At 40.0% G+C, this 22,195-nt stretch overlaps 1 protein-coding gene across 3 annotated transcripts in view; it reads right to left on the reverse strand.

Annotated features, from left to right (window-relative positions):
- Positions 1–22,195, reverse strand: part of ctnnd2a (catenin (cadherin-associated protein), delta 2a) — a 338,809-nt gene that overhangs the window by 97,781 nt on the left and 218,833 nt on the right. For all 3 annotated transcript variants that reach the window (XM_074693201.1, XM_074693199.1, XM_074693200.1), the window contains 2 exons: positions 16,061–16,193; positions 4,273–4,486 (listed from right to left, as the gene is read on the reverse strand). In XM_074693201.1, the coding sequence (XP_074549302.1) occupies positions 4,273–4,486; positions 16,061–16,193 (347 nt within the window). The remainder of the gene's footprint in view (positions 1–4,272; positions 4,487–16,060; positions 16,194–22,195) is intronic.

A 22,195-nucleotide genomic window follows, 5' to 3' on the forward strand; every position in this document is an offset into this window, starting at 1 on the left:
AACTTCAAAATCAAATTAGAGAATTGGTCGATATGTTCAATATTTAAACTAGGGCTGAAAATAATGTAATTGTGATTATTTTAGACCAATATAGTGATTGTGGTTTGGCATACCATTTTTTGGTGGGGACGTTTATCTTCTGCATTGTTCATTTAACACAAGTTTTAAGCCATTTTATAATATGACTTACCCGACAAAAGATAGTGTTAACATTTGAACAAGTCTTTTTTGCATTTCTCAGTTGAAAAAGAAAAAGGAGCACTGTAAAATTTTACTGAACTCCAACTGTCAGTAAGAGTAACAGACCATACAGAATAAAGTGATCAAGGGGTATGGCTCTACGATCTACTGGGTAGATCTTTGAAGCTCACAGAGTTTTTTTTTTTTTGCCAGAAAGAAAACAGCATTTTGACTTTTGCTGGTTGTAAGGGAGAAAAAGTACAAGTTACAATATTCCCTCCAGGTCTGTGCATATGAAACCTTTTTTTTCTAATTTCAGCCTTTGTCATTTGAACATTGCATTCTATTACATTGCGAAGTCGGTTTAAAATTGATTAATTGTTCAGCCCTAATTTAAACAGATAAGTTGGAGAGTAATGTAGATTCAGAGCACATGTACGTTGTAGCTTTGAACTAAATCTGAGTTTAGACATGCTTTATCCATTTTTATTTTGTAGCACTGTAAAAAAAAAAAAAAAACATTAAAACACCTCAAAAAGCAAGCTAGCAAAATAAAAGCAAACCCAAACCCAAGCATGAAACTGTTCTCATCCACCAAAGGAGAAGAAATGCTTGGGAACCACTTTTCTAAACTTGGTAAGTACCAACAATACCATTTCAAAGTGATACTCAACCTACATAAGTGTCTATGTCCATGTCTACCTTTGGTAGCTTAACACTTACATTAGCTGTTAAGCCTATAGTCTAAAATATGTTGTTTTGCAAGGACTGTCAAGACTTATTCTGTTCTTTCTGTGAGTCTCAGGGCATCAGATGAAAAAAAAGGCAGCTATCCAAATAAAGAATTGCACACACCTATAGCATACCAGTTATCATGCTGCTAGCATTCAGGCCTTGGGTTATCATGGGTCACAGTTTACCTAATTCACTCGAATTGATACCAACCCTAATTTTAGCCTGTCTACCATTAGTGTTTGTCTTTCCGTCCCTGTATGAGACACTCATCACTACTAGCTTGATTTTACGAGTGTGACATATTTAACTTTTATAGACTGAAACCACACACTCTTTCTCTCACACACACATGGCCACTCAGAGGTTCATCATTATTACCTGTCCTGAGGCTGTGGAACCAATGTCAGGCTGGAAAATAACTATGGCTGCACTTCTAGATTACATATATGCTTGAGGTGTTATGTGTGTCTGTGTCAGGCAGTGAGATACAGTGTGAAGTGCATGTGTTAGTGTTTGTTACAGCACCAAAGGGCCTCTAGTAGACTATTAAATTCTTGTGGGAGGAATATTGCTAAATATTTCAGGAGAAGTGGAGATCAAATTATAGCAGCTCATGTAATATCTGTGCGCTTAGGTGGGTGTTAAAATTTATCTGTACAGCTTTTGCCTACACAGATAATTGTGTGTCTCTACATTATGTACTGTATATCTGAATACGATTGTGTGAGTTGGTCTTTTGCATGTCCATTTCTAAGTCTGTCTGTGTGGGTGTGTGGACTGCTGTGTTAGTGTGTCTCCAGTGCACAAGCAGATTTTTACTGCTCTAGCCCTCTGGGTTAAACCAAGCTTGACCGCTGATTGTAAAACAACAATCTTGGTCTGACTTGGAAATTTGTTAAATTTATTTTTGTGATTGTAAGAATGTGCCCACACAGAACAGGGGCTGAATTATTTCATATTACACGCAAACCATCCAGAAAGTATGTTGAGAGGAAATGTGACAAACCACTTCTGAAAGAAAATGATTTGTTAAAAAATAGTTGGCTATCTTTCTTCACCCTCTGTATTCTTTCCAGAAGTCGTGCCTAGAGTCCTATTAGGCTGTTAAAGAGAACTTGCACTGAATACAAAGTATTATTGGCATGTGAAAGAGCTCAAGATGAACAGCCTTGGTTTCTGCTTGGTGAATAGTCACCCTTTCTGAAAAATATTTCTGCAATTTAATTTGAATGTATAAATACTTCATGACGTAAAATCACTCAGCTGCAACAACTGCTGGCACTTTCAAGGTTGACTGGCACACAAAGACATAGAGGCTGTTTTTGAACCTGTTGACATCTTTTCCTTCCTCTGTATCACACAAGGGTAGCAGTTTGGAAGATGTTCTGACCCGGTTATCGAGCCCTCAGAATTTGGCCTGACTCCGACAGAATACCTTCAATAACCAACTAGAGGATACCGACTGGGAGGTTTCATCACTTGGATGTTTCAGCTTATAAGCATGGCAGTGAATGCAAACAAAACTGTGTCCAGAGCCAAGTAGAAAGTAGCAGGGACATAAGTTGAGGTTAGGCCATGACTTAGTGATGCAGTATGGATTGACTGTTGGTTGCTGAATAATGCAGCAAGTTGGAGAACTAGCTAATCTAGAAGAAGAAAACGAAGATGGTCAAGGCATACTTATTTAACTCCTAAGGGTCAATTCAACCTCTTCTCACTGCTACTGAACATTCTGCACACACTATAGGCCAGAAATCCACACATGCAAAACAGGATCCTATGGATCTGCACTAGCAGAGCTATATGTTGCTAGGCGCCGCCCTGTTGGCTATGGCTTCAGCAGCTCTCCTTTTTTTGTCTGTTTCTTGCATTTTTTTCCTCTCTTTTTCGTAATCTTTGTTTTTGAAGTGGATCATTACTTTGTATAGTTCATTTACTGGTCATGGACACCAAACTTTTTGAGGCGTCTGCAATATTTTTACTACTTTTTCTCCTGTGTTTGTCTGTAACCATGGCTGCATTATTTACATGTGAACTCAGCTGTTTGCAGCATGTAGCATGTCAATGCTAACAGGTGTAAGGCCTGATGTCTTCCCATAAGGTGAGGAGACGGAGGTGAAGACCAAGTGCTGGTTCTCAGGTGTGAGCTAAGAAGTGACGACATGGACCTGTCCTTCCATCCATCGTTATTGGGAACGTAAGATCTATCTCCAATAAGATGGACGAGCTAGCTGTGCTAACCCGGCAACAGAGGGAATACCAGAAGGCAGAGTAGCATCATGCAGTTTCACATACAAGGCTAACAGAGCTGACGTCAGACACCAACACCATGTTGGAAGAGCCTCACCTGCTGTGAGCAGTCAGGATACAGGAGACAGAGATTGAACAGACTGCTGTAGAAGCTCAGTCCTGGACCCTGTGGAGGTCGAGGCTGGCTGACTGGCCAATGATGGACAAGCTGTCATCATCTATTTTTTTATGGGACCTTTTTTGCACTTTCTATACACTTTCTCACTTTTGTTTTCTTGTTTGCTGCTGTGACTCCAATTTCATTGTTCTTGTTACAATGACAATAAAGTTCTATTCTATTCTATTCTATTCTATTCTATTCTATTCTATTCTATTCTATTCCATTTCAGAGTGATGGGATTGCACTAAGGCCCACATCAGATGGGCTTCTATGTAAGGACAATTTGGCAGTGCTAATAAAATAAACAAACACTTTTCCAGGAACCAGTTTCAAGTTCCCTTTGATCTTTACTGGGACCTGAACTGGTGACCCTCTGGTTTTCAAGACAAGTCTCTACAGACTGAGTAACTGCCACCCATATTGAATCCATTCAAGAGACACCAGACCTGGTAGTCAGGGTGAACACCCTGTTGCTGTCAAAGCAGTTTTCTTCTACTTTTGGTTGCCAGTCACGTTAGCAAGCATTTCCATTTCTAAGCTTCTAACTTTTGATTGTCCAATCATATCACATATAAATTCATAAGACTTCAAATAAAACCAATTATTGCTTTGAAATGACCAAATGTTGAAAGTTCAGAGGCAGATGAGTATTCAAACATATGGTTATCATTAGCTTTTGCAGATTTTCATCCAAACTGTCCACAATTTTGTACCAGACAGCAGTAAAGCTGACCATTGCTCATCTGCTTATTAAATTCCATACCATCGCTCACGACCACATTTGCATATCATATAAATACACCCACACACACACACATATACACATGCACCATTAAAAACACTCCTGTGGCTATGTTAGGAGTGTGGTATCGGAAAATAACTGCAGCTATTTCATGTTATAAATGCAAGGGTGGTGAGGTGGAAATTTAGTCTCAGTAATACGGCACCTGTGACCAGCTCTCTGATTTCCACATCTCCAGTCTTCCTCAGCAGGCGGACCAGAGCAGGAATCCCACCGCAGTTCTTAAGGGCCACTTTGTTCTCATCATTGGCCTTGCCGTACACCAGGTTCCTCAGTGCTCCACAGGCGCTACGATGAACCTCACTCATCCTGTGGTCCAAAAGGTCAACCAGCAGCTGGATGCCTCCCTGTCTGCGGATCTGAGGATGGAAGAAATAATATCAACCAATTAATGGCTAAACCTTATCAAATCAATTACTCAAACAACAAAATAAATACAGTCCAGAAGTCTTTGACTTAATTGATGACCTGATACACAAAGACTTCAGAATGTGTATATTGTTTTATATGTCTGGATTCAAATGAGCAGTTTTATTTCAAAAGCTGTTGGCCAAAGGTCAGTTAAAATATCTGTGAAGCAAGGGTGTTTGGTCCCTGTATACAGAAAAGGTGCAAATGTGACCTACATGATCTGTCAGATGGGTATAATCTTGTACAAGTTGGCACAGGTAAAGCTTGCTCCTACTCAAGCTAATATTTCGTCAGATGATAAAAGTAAAGAGCTGCAGCTCTAGTTTACTCATTTAGTAAACTTCTAGTAAACTCATTTTTTGTGCTTTTTTATCATATCATGCTTCTTCTTTTTTTAACGATAATCCACTTAACCTCATTTTAACACATTTTATATCTACTTCTCTATGTGTGTTTGCCTGTCCTTGTGTCTCCAGACTAACTCATTACTAAAGACACTCAGTGCTTCTACTGCCTTGAAGGAAAAGGAAGTGGGTAGCACAACCATTTCTTAAAACAGACAGCTTTGGCCAATCAGTTTAATTAAACAATTATGAGATTTCTAGCCTAGAAAATAGCTTTTTGATGGAATTACATGCTGTAAGGGCTTGGTGAATATATATATTGACAACAAAAATAATGCATGAAAGTAAGACTTCTGAGTCTCTTCCTTTGATGCAGTTTTTAAATGTTTGAATATACCCAGTATTGGCTCAAAATCAAGATGGTGAAACATTAGCTATAAAAAGCTGCACAGTAGATAAAAAAACATGAGCAATTATATGAAATAATTTTCTTTAGATTGGTACACAAAGGTTCAGTGTGTAGAAAGTGAAACATTTTACAACACTTAGGACTCAGATTCTAGATTACACTCCTATGCTCACTGTACTGTCAAAACAACTGTGGCCTTATAGGATCAGAAGCTGCTTTGATGCATGATAGTATGATTCTCTATATGCTGCAAGTTTTCCAGTCCCAATGGTTGTTCCTGTGCGGCAATTATGCATACAGTACTTGTTTGACCATTCTCTGCTATGACAGATATTAACCTTAGACCAGCTCCTATGCAGACATAAAAGCCAGGAAATGCACAAGGTACACACACAAACACATGCAGCACACTCACACTCACACCCACACCCACACCCACACCCACAAATACATCTATTTTTCCCACATAAAAAGTGGGAAAAAAAAGATACCAATCCATATAAGATCTGGTTAAATCCTGATTCTCTAAGAAGCAGGAATTCAGGACTGTTAGCTCAGTAGGTGTTAGGTTAGGGCACTCTGGTGTTACACTTTATGTCTTCCCCCATGCTGCACCTCTATGTCTTCTCCACATGCTTGCTCTAATTATCCCTACTACCTTGCTTATCCACTGCAGGGATCTTCATCTGCCCTCAGGGGGCAAAGGAGCTCAAAGCAACCAGTGTTTAGTCCAATCACCAGGGAAGTGGGACTAATCACCAGAACAAGGCTGCTCTGATCACCAGGAGACTAGTTGGACTCTGAATGAAGCAACTAGTGTGCGTGAGAATCAGAGGAGGAAAGGCTTCTGGTTACAAATCATATCTTTGGTACCCATATAGGCAAAGGTTACTCAACCAGAAAAGTTAGAAAAGTTTTCAGTTGACTGAACAGTATGTCTTCTTTAAACCCCCCGTTTTATCCTGTAAGCTCAATAACAAACTGTTGTACAGAAAATAAAAATCCTGCCCCGACTTTTCAGTTTCTCTGGTGATTGTTTTCTCTCCTGCAGAAAACTCAGCACATCTGGCACGAAAAAAAAACAAACAAACAAAAAGAGAAATATCACAAAGCCAGATAAAAACTGTCTACAAGTGCTTATTTTGTTTGAAATCTTCAAAGTAAAGTAACAGAAAATGATAACTGTGGGCGAACTACAGAGAGAAAGAGAGTGAAAAGAGCAGAAAAGGAAAACATAAAAAAGTGAAGGAGGGCAGGGAGAGGGTGGAGGTGTTTGATGACACAGCAGGAGTTTATCGAGCAAAATGACTTTGCTTATCTATTCAATTAAAATGGATTAAAGGGTGCAATGAATGGCAAACTAACCTTGCTCCATTGACCACACAATTTCCACAACCTGATTTACTGTCCCTCCTATAACCCCAGTCCTCACCTTTGCTCCTCCCCCTGCCCCCTTCCTCCTCCCTTCCATACTGATCTCCTCTCCTCTGCTCTTTATGCTTGTGTCACACTTCATCTGTTATTCCATAAAAGCCATAGTGCTATTACTTTGTATTGCCTCTGAGCTACCTACAAGGCTTGCCAGGTTCTGTGCGTATTCCTCCATTCCATGTAAAGAAGATTAGAAGCGCAGATTGATTTGTCTTTGTCTCCCGCTGTACGCGGCGGTCACGGCTATTGGTAACCCATGGCGACAGCATTGCCGTGGTAACAGTTAGCTGTGGTGACAGCTGGGATTGCAGGAATCGGAGATGGTGGCGGTGTAGCTGGCAGTGGGAGATGCGGGTGACACATACCTGGGATGGTGGCATGGGAGACTTAACAAGTGTGTTTGTGAGTCACCACATATGCAAAGCCAGTGCTAATCTGCAGCCCAGTGTGATAACTCCACGGCTTACATATGAAGAGGACGACAAGCTGAAGATGGGTCACACCTATAAACCCTCCACACGTGTACACACTCACATGCGTGAGGGCTTTTTTAAACACTTAGCTAGGAAAAGGCTGTCTCTGGGAGATTACAACCTTTGACTGATGGAGATCTTCGCTCAAAGCTACGGCACCTCAAACTGGGTTCAAACTCACAGGAACTTTTTGCAAACAGGTATGTGAAAGGATCACAACTGATTTAACAGTAGCATCAACAGAAAGACTCACAGCTGTGATAATCCACCTTGACAAATAAAAAACAGGCTTAGCTCTATTGTTCAAAGAGAAAAGCATAAAGAGAAACAAACCATTTCTCCTCACAACAGGGGAGGAGAAAATTCCAATGTATGACTTTACATGTGTTTATGAGTGGGTGGTCTCCATTTTATTTTGTACATATTTCCATCAATTTACATATTACCATTTTAAAGGTTTTTCTGTGTTGTGTACCAGATTATAAATCACTTGGTAAACTGCAAGAGAGTGATGGCTTAGTAATTATAAAACCCTTCAGAGTCTACGCTTCACACCGCTGAGCCAAACAGAACATGCCAGGTATATCCTACAAAGGTTACCTGGAGGGTAGAAGGACCCTGAGGCAAGGGAGTTACACCAGTGTTGTTTAAACTTGTTTACGCCAAAAAAAAATAAAGACAATGAAAGTTATTTTAATTTAAGAAGTCATGGATAAATTACTCAGCACACTGTTGCCAGAATAAATATATAAATTCAATGCTTAAATAATAGTGGCTTAGATTAAAACAAAAAAGTTTGACTCCAGCACAAAAACAGTGGTCTTACTGTGATCAAACAGACGCAGTTTTACATTCAGCATACACCATGGAAAGTGCAGTGGTTGAAAAACATGTCATGGCAGTGTATCATCATTCCCCCTGAGAATATGTACTGATGCACATACTGCAGAGTTGGTATGCTGGCAAATACTGTGATAGCATTTTTGAAAGATGCATTGATCTACAGTACTAAATGAAGCTAAAAGATGCTAGTATACATCAGATTACACAATGGGGTAGCTATGGCGTAGTAGTAGAATTGATTGACACTTTACCAGAAGGTGTGGGTTCAATCCCAGACCACGCTGTTCTCATCCCCAAGTGTTCTAGGGAAGACACTTGACCCTTAACTTCCTCCAGTGCTGTGCCATCAGTGTCAAAGACTCCATGGCTCTACATTGCTGTCCCTATCATCAGCTTTAATGGAGTGTAAATATGTGAATATGAAATGCAGAGTGTCTCAAAGTAAAACAAAGAAGCATGGGTGAGAAGCTCTATATGGAATATGGGGATGTTTTGAATTCATTAGGGCTATTCAATATGCTATTCTTGCGTTAGATTCTATTATGATTTTTGGGGTGCTGATTCGATTTGAAATGTGATTTTTCAATATTGATGATTTCTGGCTTGCTTTTTTAACAGCAGACTATGTGAAAAAGTTAAAAGGTATTGATAATGTCAACAGACGGTATCAGGAGCCGCATTTTTCCATAAAATGCACATCATGTGAGTCAGAGAGAAACATTTCACCTTCTGCTGGAGAGAAGTGGCAACTTTTTTCCAATCCAGTTTATAAACAAAGACTGAAATGAAGAATCTGAATTTGAATTTCTTGGAAAAAGAATCCAGATTTTGACATTGTCAAACAAAAAAAAACCCAATTTATCGATTTCCGATTTTTTTCTCCCACCCCTAGAATTTATGTAAACTTAGAAAGTCAGGAGTCGGAAAAAAGAAAGTGAAACACTGCAGCAACATTATGGACCTATGTCTATATATGAGGAAACACAGTAAACAATCACTGCAACACAGGGCCAGAGTATGCCACTCCAACAAACAATCAACCAAGCTTTCATTACAGTTTACTTAGACTTCTCAAAGCACTTTTTATTCAATTTGTAAAGACTTGCTCACCTATATTGTTCATAATGAAGGCTTTGGCAGCTTTGTAATTACTGTGAGCCCATTGTTTCTATAAAAAAGCTGTTTTTTAACTGTATGCAGGTGTAGAGCAAAAACATATATTCTTTCAGAAAAAAAGAAGTAGACTCTCAGTCAAAGTTATCCACCACAAGCATAAAAAAGTGCATCAAGAAAAAGAAAAAAAAAATGACTGGAAAAAGTTACACAGGCAAGTTTTCAAATTTAATTATACTACAGCTAACCCTGGGGTAGCTGTTGTTGTCGCATGGTCATTATCCTAAATCAGGGCATTACAATGTGTGTCTCTGTATCACACAAGCAGCAACCTCCTGACAAAAGAAATGAAGCTGATGTGGAATCGCTATAAATGCAGCTAATCAAGTTTCTACTTGAGTTTGGCTCTGAAAAAGCACTAAAAATGAAAAACAGCCATTCATAAAAGCAGATCTGTACTGCACAAATTTCCAACTGAATAGCTACTTATTCAAATGGCACAAACTTTCCAAGGGGGTGAATTATCTCATGACCCAGGTAGGTTTGCTATAGCTGTCAGCAACATGGCTCAAAGCCCGCCTCATGGCTGGCTCTTTATTTCACACAAGCTCAACCAAAAACCCATGCATTAAACAGTCTACGGCAGTGTTTCCAAAAATTTTTTTTCAGACGACCCACTTTTTTTGGGTAAAAAGCCAAAGATAAAAAAGGGTTCTTTAATCATGTTTCTGCATCATCTCACATCTTTTGTACCAACTAACAGGCCTAATATAATTCACAAATGCATTACAGCTATGTTAGGGTTACACTCTGAAAACCTACATTTTTACGTTGACGGGTTAGCCTGCTTGCTTTTCAGAATTGTATCCCAGTCATGTGATATTCAGGATCATCCAGAATAAAGGTAACAGCATCTCTACATGCCCCTTTTTCAGCGTGATGTCACTGCACAGCTGTAACATGCTGTAACAGCCCTGTCTCTGCAGCTGGTGCCCGTCCAAGATCCAGCAGTGACTTTGGACTTTGAAACTCAAAGGGGTTTTTAATCTGACTTCAAATCTTTCTTTTGAAAACTAACAATCAAAGTAATCAATGGGTTAGCTCTTTGATATGTGTGATGGTGACACAGTGACAGTGCTTTCCTCTGAGTACTGTAAAACAGCAGGAAACATTTGGTGGTTTGGCTTTGGTTGTTGGAGTAGCGCCAGCTCATAGCTTCAGACTTTTGAAAAACAGTTACATGTTTCCAGTGACAGTAAACATTGTGGCAATGACCCTTCACAATGAAAACATGACCAGATATGACAGTGTGAGGAGCCAGTCAACAGTGAACAAATCAGCGACGGGAGACTTCTTCTGGTTAAGGAAAGCATGAATTTTGTGTAAACATTTTGAAAACTAATGTGGTGACCCATAAAAAATCTCTGGCGACCCTCCTTTGGGTCAGGACCCAGACTTTAGATATCACATCATTGGTCACGATACTTCTTGTATCAGCCCTAACAGCCCTAACATAAAGGGAGCAAAAGCACAGAGTAACGCAGTTTATGCTGCAGATCAGTTTGTTTACTATCTGTTCAGACATAAGCATACCAGATAAGACAGATAATTATTTGCAGTTTACACAGTACATGGTATAAAAACAGATTTCATACATTATTGACTTGCCTTTTACTAACAGCGAACAGTAGAGCAAGGATAATAACCTTAACTTTATATGCCACACTTTCTAATTCAGCCTGTAAAAACACAATATTTATACAAGGCAGTATAATCAGGCAGATCTGCTGTAAAGAAGAGAAAAAAATTGGATTAGTGTAAGAGGTGGAAAATATCAGTTAATTGATTCCTAAATAAAGTGTCTGAGGCATACTGCAATATGTGAGGTGGGTTAAGCAAAATGAAAATCAGGGGGAAGGAAAAAAGGGGGAGAGGGGAGGAATGACACAGAGATGGGGGCACGTTCCTCTCCCTTCAACAGCTCGGTTGGATAAATGGATATCGACAAGGCTGCTACCCAAAATGAATTACTGATGTGACTGAACTTTAGTCTGCCACAGTGTGTGTGCCTGTGTGTGGGTGTACCTAAAGGCGATGCATGACCTGACAAGTCAATGGGCTTGTACTCTGTGTGTGTGTGTGTGTGTGTGTGTGTACAGTACGTGCATGTGTGTTTGCCAGTAACTGGTGTATGTGTCCACAGCAGCGATAAATGTTGCTGACTGATTACTGCCAAGCTGACTCTGTGGCCAACTGTAAACTGAGCTGGAGCCATGCCCCGAAACACATACACACATACACAAACAAAACCTGCATCACATAAACACTCTCATATCCAAATGCACACAGGATAAAACACACACGGAAGACAAACTGCTGCTAAATCATCCACCCACCACTGAAACAAACACCATGCTCTGGTTACCCGATTCAGGATAAAACAAAGCAAAGTGTTCTTATTTCTTCTTCATCTTCAATCCATTTCACTTTCTATCCCTCCTTTCCTCTCTCTCTCTTGGTCTTTCATCTGTCTCCAGTCTTGTCCCTCCCCCTCTCTTTGGCCCTGCAGAGGGTCTCTTTAGCAACAAATAGCAGCCATGTTGTGGCTGTGTTTAGCTGCTCAGTGTGTCCCCTGCCATCTGTGTGTGTCTGGCTGAGTGAAAATGGGAGAAAAGTCTTTAGATCAGTGCTTGTTACAAGTAGCAGCAATTTGCATTCATAATGTATTTTGAGTCTGATGGTCAATCTTATGCAGAAGTTGTTTTCATTTTTTTTCATCAAAAAATCCAACACTGGTTTACAGTGCTTTTTTTTTAATACTGTATCAAACCATTAGTTGTAAAGCTGTTAATATTTGCCTTCTATTGGTGAGTTATTGTCAAATAAGAATGTAATGAGCCACGTAAAGCTGAGATTTACTGTGTCTTTAGTGGAACAGCTAAAAAGGCTTTAATTTGCCTGAAAGCAGCTGGACAATTATGTGAATTCATTGCTTATCTCCTGGAGACGACCAATTTGAAAAATCTTGAAAAGGTATCTGAAAATATGTGGAATGTTTTAGTATTTGCCACAGTGTATAAAACATGAATATGGTATAAATAACATGACACATGAGTCACCATATTTTAAAAAAAAAAAAAAAAAAAAAAAAAAGCTAAAGACTGTTCCAGAGATATGCAGAGGAGTGGGTAAGCCTCGTCTCACACCTGTCGAATAAGCCTTACACTGTATACCTCTTCACTGTTATGACCGCTTCCCAAATAAAATGACTTTGACACACAGTAAACAATTTCCACATACCTGTGAATGGACAAAAGACGCTAGCTAATGGACAAATATTCAAGGACTTCGAGTCAATCAGTACTTATGAATTCATTATCTGTGATCATGCAGCCTCAAGTTTTTCCAACACAAAAACACAGGATGTTTCGGAAATGCCATAGTATGCAGAGTGTACTCTATAGTAGTGCTTTTTGAATCTAGCATAGTATAACTATGAGAGCAAAAGTAAAAGTGATAGCAAAACCGCTACAATAGGAACATGCATAGTTATTTTCCCTGAACACTAGGACAGCCAGATAGGCCCACCGCAGTTTTGGCTGTTTTTTCCGCATACTGCATTCTACATTGTGGCCAAATCAGAAGATACAGCTCGCACAGCAGGTGGTGTCAGAAATGGACTCTGGGGTTTTTGTTCTGGATAAGAAATCCCCTTGAACCAAAGATGAGCACACAAGACCACAGTATAAGACCTGAATTATGATAAACTCAGCTAAAGACAGAAAACTGGGACTATTTTTATGATGAATATATTGTATATTTTATTCTCTTGGCTTGCTAGCTGAAGGATTAGCTCAATGATAGTTCAATAGCTCAATGTGAACTTGACCTCTGGTTCTGTATCATCATCATTTTTTGATGTTAAGATATTTCTAAAGTGTGATTACTATTTCTGAAGTTGCTGTTGCTATTGTGATCATGCCCGGCATCACCACGGCTTATTGTTACCTTGACGCTGTGTCCTGTGGAGATCTGTCTTAGGGGAAGGAGGGCAGAGGGAGGGGGAGGTCGCCATTTTTTCTGTTTTGGTTTATTTTACTTTGATACACGACTTGCCATGACCTACATCGAGCAGTTGCAGAAAAACAAAAAAATATTGATTTGGAAAGCACAAGTGAATGAAAACTACATCAAAACATTGCAAAGCTGTGTTTTGCTTCACTGTGCAGTGAGAACCTACGTAAGCAAAGACTTCTTCCAAAAAACTAAATGCCACAGCTGTGACACAAAAAACAATCAGAGGAGATGTCCCTGCAGGATCAAACTACCACATGTTGCTCCTTTTCATCTTCCCCTTCACGAAAACAGCATCAGTACAGTCCACCAATTTTCAGGAATGAAAATGAAATGCATTAAATAATCTTCCATGACATCTGCATTGTTATGAATCCCTTGGTAATAAAGCTGTCACAGTGTTTGCCAGTGGCATGCATATTCAACTACTGCTGTCAGGGGTTATTTTTAAACAGTCAAGCCCTCGCCCTGCCCCGACCAAGCATAATGTGTGATATGCAAAAATTAACAACCGCCAGAAGGCTGCCTGACATCACTTGCATGTCTCACACAGCTAACGTGTCATGCATTCAACATTTTGACAATTTTTAACCATATTTTGTTCTTTCCCTGGTCATGCTCTTCACGCTTCATACCAGCTGACTGAATTAATGCCGGCGTCGCACAAAGTTAAGTATAGTCACCAGACAAAACCATGATCGAAGTTGATCGAGGACTTATTGAAGAAACTGTGACATTGCCTGTGCAGCTTTGTTAAATACATTTCAAAAGATATTTGCATGGAACAAAATGATGTGTCACCCAAAATATATACAAAATAAAAATGAAGAAATTTGTTTGCAGGTTGTTTCTGCATGTGACGCCCATTAAAGAAAAGATAAAATAACAAAAAGAACAGAGCCAAAGTAAAAAAGTAATTTCGATTTTTCAAAAGTTTCAGAAACTCAGGCTACGACGTTGGAACAATTCCGATAAGTTCTCACAGCCTTGGACCTAATGGGTTCAAAGATCTTCACTGAACAAAATTGGTAACTTTTGTCATGAATATGTTGCAGAAATATTAATACTTCCATTCACAGACTCTTTGAGGCCATGAAATGTATATTTTAATGAAACTTTCAGTAGAATTCCCATAAAAAACTTAATCAACAATGGGAATAAAGAAAGGACTGAGAACGATTTATGAACGATTGAAAGGGACGTGTTTACGGTTCAGAGACGGCAGTGTTAAACCCTTTCAGGGGATCAAACGTGAAACGATCAAAGATGCTGTTTAGTATTGAAACACTTCACTAACAGAACAGAGGAGGCAGAAAAACTGTTTTTATCCTTGAATGTGACAAGAACAATATAACTCCCACAGTCTGTGAAGAGAAGAACTATCATGATAACAGAGAAAATAAAAGTAAACACTTTTGTTAACAGTTAGGGGTTCATTGCTTTGTTCCAAAGAGCTTTAAAGTAAATTAAAATAAATGATTTTCTTATTCATTGTAGAATCATTTCATTAAACTCATCAGAGTACAAAATCTACTAAAAGAAAATGATAATCACTAAAGATTGCTTTTCTCTAACAAAGGTTTTTTTTTATCCTGACTAATATCCTTCATCTTTCAATGGGAAAATTACTGAAGCTGTCTGTGAAACATGGCTGATTGTGTGTCTGGATGCACATGCTACATTATGTCATTACATGTACATGCTGCAGTGAGCGTGGCAATACATGCCAGTGTCTGCTTTGATGCAAAGTGTAAATTTGTCTGGTTGAAATCGCGTCCAGATTTAATTTGTGTAAATAGTATTTAGCAGTGCCTTGGGCACTGAGCGAGACAATCAAAGTGAATGATGCAGGTCGGCCAAAGCATCGGCTGTCAATACACAGTTGCTATTTTCTCCATTGTTGGACATCTCCATTCAGCCAGTAATTACAACCATTATAAAAGACAGGAACACTTAGGTTTCTTCCTTTCAGAGATGAGGGCGTGGGAGTGGTATGAATAGTGATGTTTAGTGCGTGTTTGTAATTGTATTTTCCTTTCTGTGTGTGTGTGTGTGTGTGTGTGTGTGTGTTTGTTTGAGTGGGAGTGTAAGTGGGTCGGTGTGAATGAAAATTAGCCACGTCTTTGTGTTTATATGTGTAACTGCCTGCATTCGTAGATTCTCCACATTTTTGTAAGTTTTCATGTATGTGTGTATGTGTGTGAGTGTGTGTCTTATAGCAACGTGATATCACTTTTCAAAGGACTTACAGAAGCAGCCGTTGACTGAATACTGAAATTGTCAACGCCCTTGCCTGCATGAGCTGTAAAATCAATTCTGCAGTGATATCGGTTGTGAGGGTTTGTTGTGTGTGTGTGATTGTTGACACATTTAAAGAAAGAGAAAAATAAAGCATGTAACTGCGAACATAGATGTGCAAAGTGTCATTGTTTCGAGAGCTGCTGGTCTTATTTCTGAGTTTATTAGAGAGTTGGCTCTCCTCTCCTTCAAAATTGCCTTTGAGAGACAACTCGTGACTTTGGGACTAATTGAACTCTGCTGCCATCACAGACAAAACTCAATAGAAGGCACAGCTTAGGGATCAAGAGTGGGGGAAGTTTAATCATGCAGAAGCTGAGGGTGGAAGTGCTTCGTTTAAGCACTGTTGCTTGAAAGTGACTGCAGGACTTTTGGAAAAGCAGGATCTGTGTTGACGGCAGCTCATAAGCAGCTTTGCTCTTGGCTCTTTTTACAAACCTTTTGTAGCTTTTTATCATCCAAGTTACAATCATTCCCTCAGCTAATCAAATACTCACACGCTGTTGAGAACACACACACACATATATAGATCCAAACCTCGGCTTTGATCTTGTTGTCTCCGAAGCAGAGATGCTGTAGGTATGCAGCAGCATTGGATTGCACTGATGGGAACTGGTGCTGTAACATCTGGATCACCTCTGGCAGCTCCGGATCTCTCCACCCAAACTCTCTGCAGGGAGACAGACATAAACTTTGATTCCTGCAGCACTTAAACAAAGCACCTCAGTAAAACACAGGAGATTACCTGAAAGTAGTCCAATAAAATCACAGACTTTCTCCCCATCACCCCGGAGCTACACATTCATACATTCACTTACATGGTTACGAAGTGAAAGACAGATAAAACGGCTGTGTGTAACTGTGAGAGAGATTTAAATGTCAAAATCCACTTTGTTCTGTTCTCAACTACAGAGCTCCCTTCTTCTTGGGAACAGATCTGGAAATTAAGCAACAAATGGGACAGAAATGATGCAAATTACACACTGAATGCCCAATTTGCCAAAACATTGTCATCTCCATCAAACAACAGGCACGATGAATGAGAGCATGTGGGGATGAGGCCAAAGGTTAAGCAGAATCAAAAACACTTTTAAAGATTGTACGCAAACTTTTACACACATCACTATGTGTTTGCAAAAGGTTGGGAAAAAAATAGAATGAGAAATGTAGCCTTTTTTTTCCTGTACGGTCAGGATTTCTCAAAAACCTTTACAGATATTTTTTCAGGATAAATGATGAGCAGGGGAATAGATGGTAAATTAATGGAGTCATACAGTTTAATATGAACAAAGGATTCCGGTGTAGTTATCAGTTTTGGTTAAACCCAGATGAAGCAGCAGCCCCTGGTTTTGACATATTAAGCCAAAAGTAGCACCTCAAATACACAAGATACATCTGACTCCATTCTGTTGCGTGTTGACTGCGTTTGTCAACTCTAACAAGCTGCATGACAGAAATGGCAAAATGACAGACAGCTGGAGTTGCGAGACCGAGAAGTTCCTGCACTTCCCTCTCCACTGATAAGTCTCTCTTCATTCATTTTGGGCTGTAAAACCTCAAACCTGTTGACTCCTGGTCTGGCTCCACTCACTAAGTCAGTTTGTTGTTGTAGTCAAGCTACAAAAAATGAAATCTTATCAAGTTTTTTTTTTTTTTTAATTATTTTATTTTCTTATTTTCAGTAGAAAATGTCTTTTAAGACTTGATTTGGGCCACATTCACCTGACCAGTCGAGAAAAATGTCTTGTTTCAAGTTATTTAAAGACAAAAATTAGGTCTGAATTGCTTGCAACCAGTCTAAAAAAAAAATCTGGCAATGGAACAAGAGAAAAGATACTTATGTAAGACATGGCTGCCATTAAATCCCTGGAAAAAACACCTGGTTGGTATGACAGGGTCACAGATCATTTTCTTGAAAAGGAACAGAGGGTAAAATTTATGTTTAGATAAATAAACAAATTTATGATGTAGGCCGGAAAAAAAAGAGCTTTCTCCTCTTGACTGACCAGGAGCCGCCACTGGTCTTTAAATAACTTGAAACAAGACATTTTTGACTGGTCAGGTGAATGTGACTCAAATCAAGTCTAAAAAGACATTTTCTACTTAAAATAAGACAAAAACACTTAATAAGATTTCAGGAAACCTATCTGATCCAGTGCAGTGACAGAGCGGAGGCCGTCTGTAGACGCGTCTGGTGTATTTCAGCCGTTAAGCTAACTACAGTTCCTTGAGTGTCCAAGAGGGTCTCCCACTCTGCATTGACCAAAACAATCTTCACTGGAAGTAACATGTCAATCAAGAAACCTTTGACACAACAAACACATGAAAAGTCAAAAACAAATGCAACAATAGGAACACACTGCTGCTAAAAGAATGAACAGCTAGCAAAAATTTGATTGTATGAACAGAAGTGACGTGTAAGAAATTGTATAAATGATGTAAATCAAGAAGCACTTGAGTAATGAAAAAGAAACTCCAAAGAAAACTTCTGCAAACTGAGACACGACAACATAAATACCCAGCTGCTCGAGTTACAGCCAGAGAGAGAAAGGCCAGAACTTGTTTCTTCCCTTAAACGTTTCCTTTAACTTTCCATCCTGTTATGATTCATACAAAACACATCTCTGCAGTTGCATTTGTTTTTGACTTTTTGCTTTTGTTAATGAGGTGTGTTATTTCTGAAATGGCAGCACATTTCTCCTACTCATTTGGGCTGCTGCAGACAGGTTAGTCTTGTTAACCAACATAACAAAGACTTGTGTTGAAATTAGTGTCTTTAGGCCTGATAAATTAGACTGTAAGCTCAAAGCCTGCTTCAGCTGCCTCTTGCTTGTTGTGGATCGAAGTGGGATTTAGTCTCCAGAAACCGATAGCTCTCATTACTTAGGCTATGTCCATGTTTCAGACAGTCTCAGACTCCAGAAAAGCAGTAAACGCTTTGTAAAATGGTTAACACAGCATCACTGCAGCCTGCAGTGTGAACTCTGTGGTTTGCTTCTTACCATTTGGAGTTGACACTCCTGTGTGCACACTGGACCAGTGAAATAAATGTTTTGTCCCTCGGTAATACCCAGGAAATGGTCTCCTTTATTGTATTATCCCCTTCTGATAATTGTTTTGCCACAGTCCCCCAAATGAGGAAATTATGAGTGTGCAAGAAAGTGGGCGACTGTGTGTATATGAGAGTGTCTTTCCACAATCTACTGTAATACTTTAGCTTTCACTGTGTGGACTGTTCCTGTTACTTCCTTTCTCTCTCTTTTCTTCCAGCGCTTTCAGAAAACTGTCAACCCTCAAAAAACCTCTGTAGAAATTTTGCGGCTACCATCGATTGTGGTGTTTGAGGATTGATTTAGTTGTTTCTGCCTTCATGCTCACTGTACTGTGCCAAAACGCAGCTCACTTTAATCCCCATCAAGCAAACGTGAAAAATGTCTATTTATTATCCTCCTGGCTCAGCATCACCAAACATGAAAATGTGGTAAAAATGGGACAATTGACCTGCCTGGAGAGTTAAAAATTGATGGGGTGGAGGATATTGTGTGTGTGCTTGAAGCTCTTTGCAGCAGAAAATGAAGCCCTGACACCACACTCTCATCTCTGCAGGATCGAGCCAAGACGCTCTACGAAACATCTGTGGAAAGCAGGGTGTTCACGGGGAGTAAACATGGCTCTCAAAGATAAAGCAAGCTCCTGCGTGGACGGCTCTTTATCTCCTGAATGATAAGTGTTCATTCAGCCATAAAGCAAGACTGAGGGAGGGAGGTAGAGGAGAGATAGAAAGAGGGAGGAGGAGGGAGGGATTCCCAAGGCATTTAGGGGATTTAAGAGGAGAGACCCTCAAACAACGCTCCTTAAATCACACAGCCAGATAGCATCAGGGCAGTTTGTTTGTTTATGTGTGTGCGTGCGTGTGTATGTGGGGGCAAGATTAAGATAGGATCATGATGTGTGTGCAAGTGGACACTATTGCCTCTGTGCCTGTTTGTCTCAGTGAGTGAGTGTGTCTGTCTGTGTGCACGCACTTAGAGGTGTTGCAATGCTCATGCATGTCCGAGCTTAAGCCTATGCATGCACACATGTGCGATGTGTTAATGTGCATCATTGAGAATGTGTGTGTGTGTGTTTGTGTGTGTGTGTTCATCCATCCCCAGCAGCCTCCCAGCTCTGTCAGTGTAGTTAATAGAAAGCAGAGTGATCTGCTGATAAGATAAGCATCATGGCTCGCCATTAATTAAAAACCCCTGGTAGAGAGAGACAGGGAGAGAAAGACAGAGTGAAACGCTGAGAGAGAATGAGAATGAGGAGGACAAGGGAAGGGAAGAAACAAACATTCAAAGGTAGCAAAAGAGGCTAATAGAGGATTGGAGAATGAAAAAAGGCAGGAACAACTTATAGATGTTATGCTAGTTGTGTCAGCACGGATGCTAATGAGAGCTACACTGGGTAAACTCACTGCTAGGCGACGTCGAACAGCAGGGTGCAAACAAAAAGGATGCAGCCTAAAGATTGAAGAACTCATCAAAGAGGCGGTGCCAACAAAACTGCAGGGTTCACATTTTATACCTGCAGAGCTTTTAAGGAATCTGCAATATGCTGAAGTTTAATGCGCCATGTGCTTATGCCAACTTATAATTTCATGCTCTGCATGTTAACAAATGCTGCATGTTGCCTCTTCCAAACCGCTGCTTTATGTTCTTCATACATCACAGCAGTTGGTACGGGGATAAATAAGGTGGCCCTGTTGTCACTCAGAGCTCAGTGTTCCTGGTAAGACAGGTTACTTTGCTGTTTCTTGAGGCATGCGGAGGCGTGATGCAGCGAAATACTTTCTGTGGAAACGCTTGGTATATGGCAGCAGAGCGAGTCTGACATATTGAGAATAAAGGCAGGTGGCAAGGGGGTCCATGGAGGAGCGAGGGTGGAGGAAGAGACAGAGTGATATAACTGGGACAAAAGAAAAGACTGCTGTGTGATGGTGGGGCTTTGATGGGAGCGCACACACACAAGCATGAACGGGGGGGAGGCAAAATGTGAAACAAGTGTACTACACATGAAAATGCATGGATTATCAAAGGAAATCCTTTTTTTTTCAACTTCTCTTCATATCTGTCTCGTTTGATGTCCAAGTCTCAGGGGACAGACGGAATCCCAGCATGACCACTGGTGTACAGTACACACTCATGAGGACGCACACATGAGTACACACATGAGAACACTCACACACACAAACATAATGAGCTTGTCTAAAATGAGAGAAAAAAGAAAACACTGACACAATAGGGATGCTTTTTGATTAACAGTGCCGAATTTCACACAGATTGTTTGATTGCTGCTGGGTATGATTCCAGTTTTTCTGCCAGTTCAGGAGGAGACAGAAAAAAGAGAGACAGAGAGAGATGAGTGACAGCAATACATCTCCCCTGTGATGCATCATTTATTGTCATGTTCCCTGTATCCCTGAACTCAAACGCATGAAATGGCAGAGGCAAAGTACGGAGGGATGAATTATGAAATGGAGAATGTGATAAATAACGGCGCTGCTAAAAAATGAGCTCCGCCGGGTAATGAAATTTAGAGCCTCATGTTCGTGAAAAGTCAAACTGCACGGAGACGAAGCGGAGTAGAATGGCCTTGGATATATTCACTTTGAATTAAAATTGTATTCCTTTCCCACAGGCATACAATACATTAAGGTAATAGAGTTAAACACACAACATACACTGGACAGAGAATACAAATGAGTTGCTGGCGGACACTAGATATGAATCCATCCCTCAGGTGGGACAGAACGTCACAAGATGTCACTTCTGCTATAGGTGTAAAGAAATGTGACGTCACTTAGCTCTAACACACGGCCATTTGTAGGAGAACACTTACATACCTGTTTAACACTGAGGTGTAATCTAGGGTTTAAGTCGTCCCATCTCTTTTGCCCTCGTGGAAGGAGTGACTGATACAGAAAGGGGAGAGTCAGTGGCCCTGTGTGGGGCCACTGACCCAAAATTTCAATGTAACTGCAATAAAACTGGACAGAATTATGTTTGTGCTGCCTTTTGCAGGCATGTAATTCAGTTGAATTAATTTTCTGTTTGGTTTTACATGACTGATTTTAAATGTTTTGACCATCTAGGGCTTCCATAGCGCAGACAGGGAGAAACTGTGCAGAGAAGCATCAACAAGCAGCTCCTGAATGTCTGCAGTTTAAAACTTATCTTATCATTGTTTAAGAAGAAGGAAAATATATTCCTATGGATATTGATAAGAGGAGTGATTTTTGTGTCTGTAGAAGTTAAATTAATCTCATAGACTGCAAGATAGTCATGATGCTAATTGAGTTAGCCCATCAATGGGATTCTCCATTAACATTAGCATTAAGCTAGCGGAATTTCGCTTACCTAAGCTAGCTGGTTAAGAATTGCTACAGAGTAATTGTGGTTACATCAGCCAATCACATCCTGCCCAGTGCAAAAAAAGTGACTGCGTGTTGATTAGCTAGTGGAAGAAGCTATCCTGAGCGACTACGTTAGTGGACAAAACACAGAGGACGAAAAACACAACCAAAGTGAAGAAAACGCCAAACAGACAAAGATATTTATTAATCAAGGGTGAAGCTTGATTCAACTTTCACTCGCTTTGGAAAGCAGCATGAGGCGAAGAGTGACGCGAGTT

The sequence above is a fragment of the Halichoeres trimaculatus genome, unplaced genomic scaffold (genome assembly GCF_033239565.1).
Source record: "Halichoeres trimaculatus isolate MK-OKI-2021-1 unplaced genomic scaffold, fHalTri1.1 fHalTri1_scaffold_18, whole genome shotgun sequence".
Lineage (NCBI taxonomy): Eukaryota > Metazoa > Chordata > Actinopteri > Labriformes > Labridae > Halichoeres > Halichoeres trimaculatus.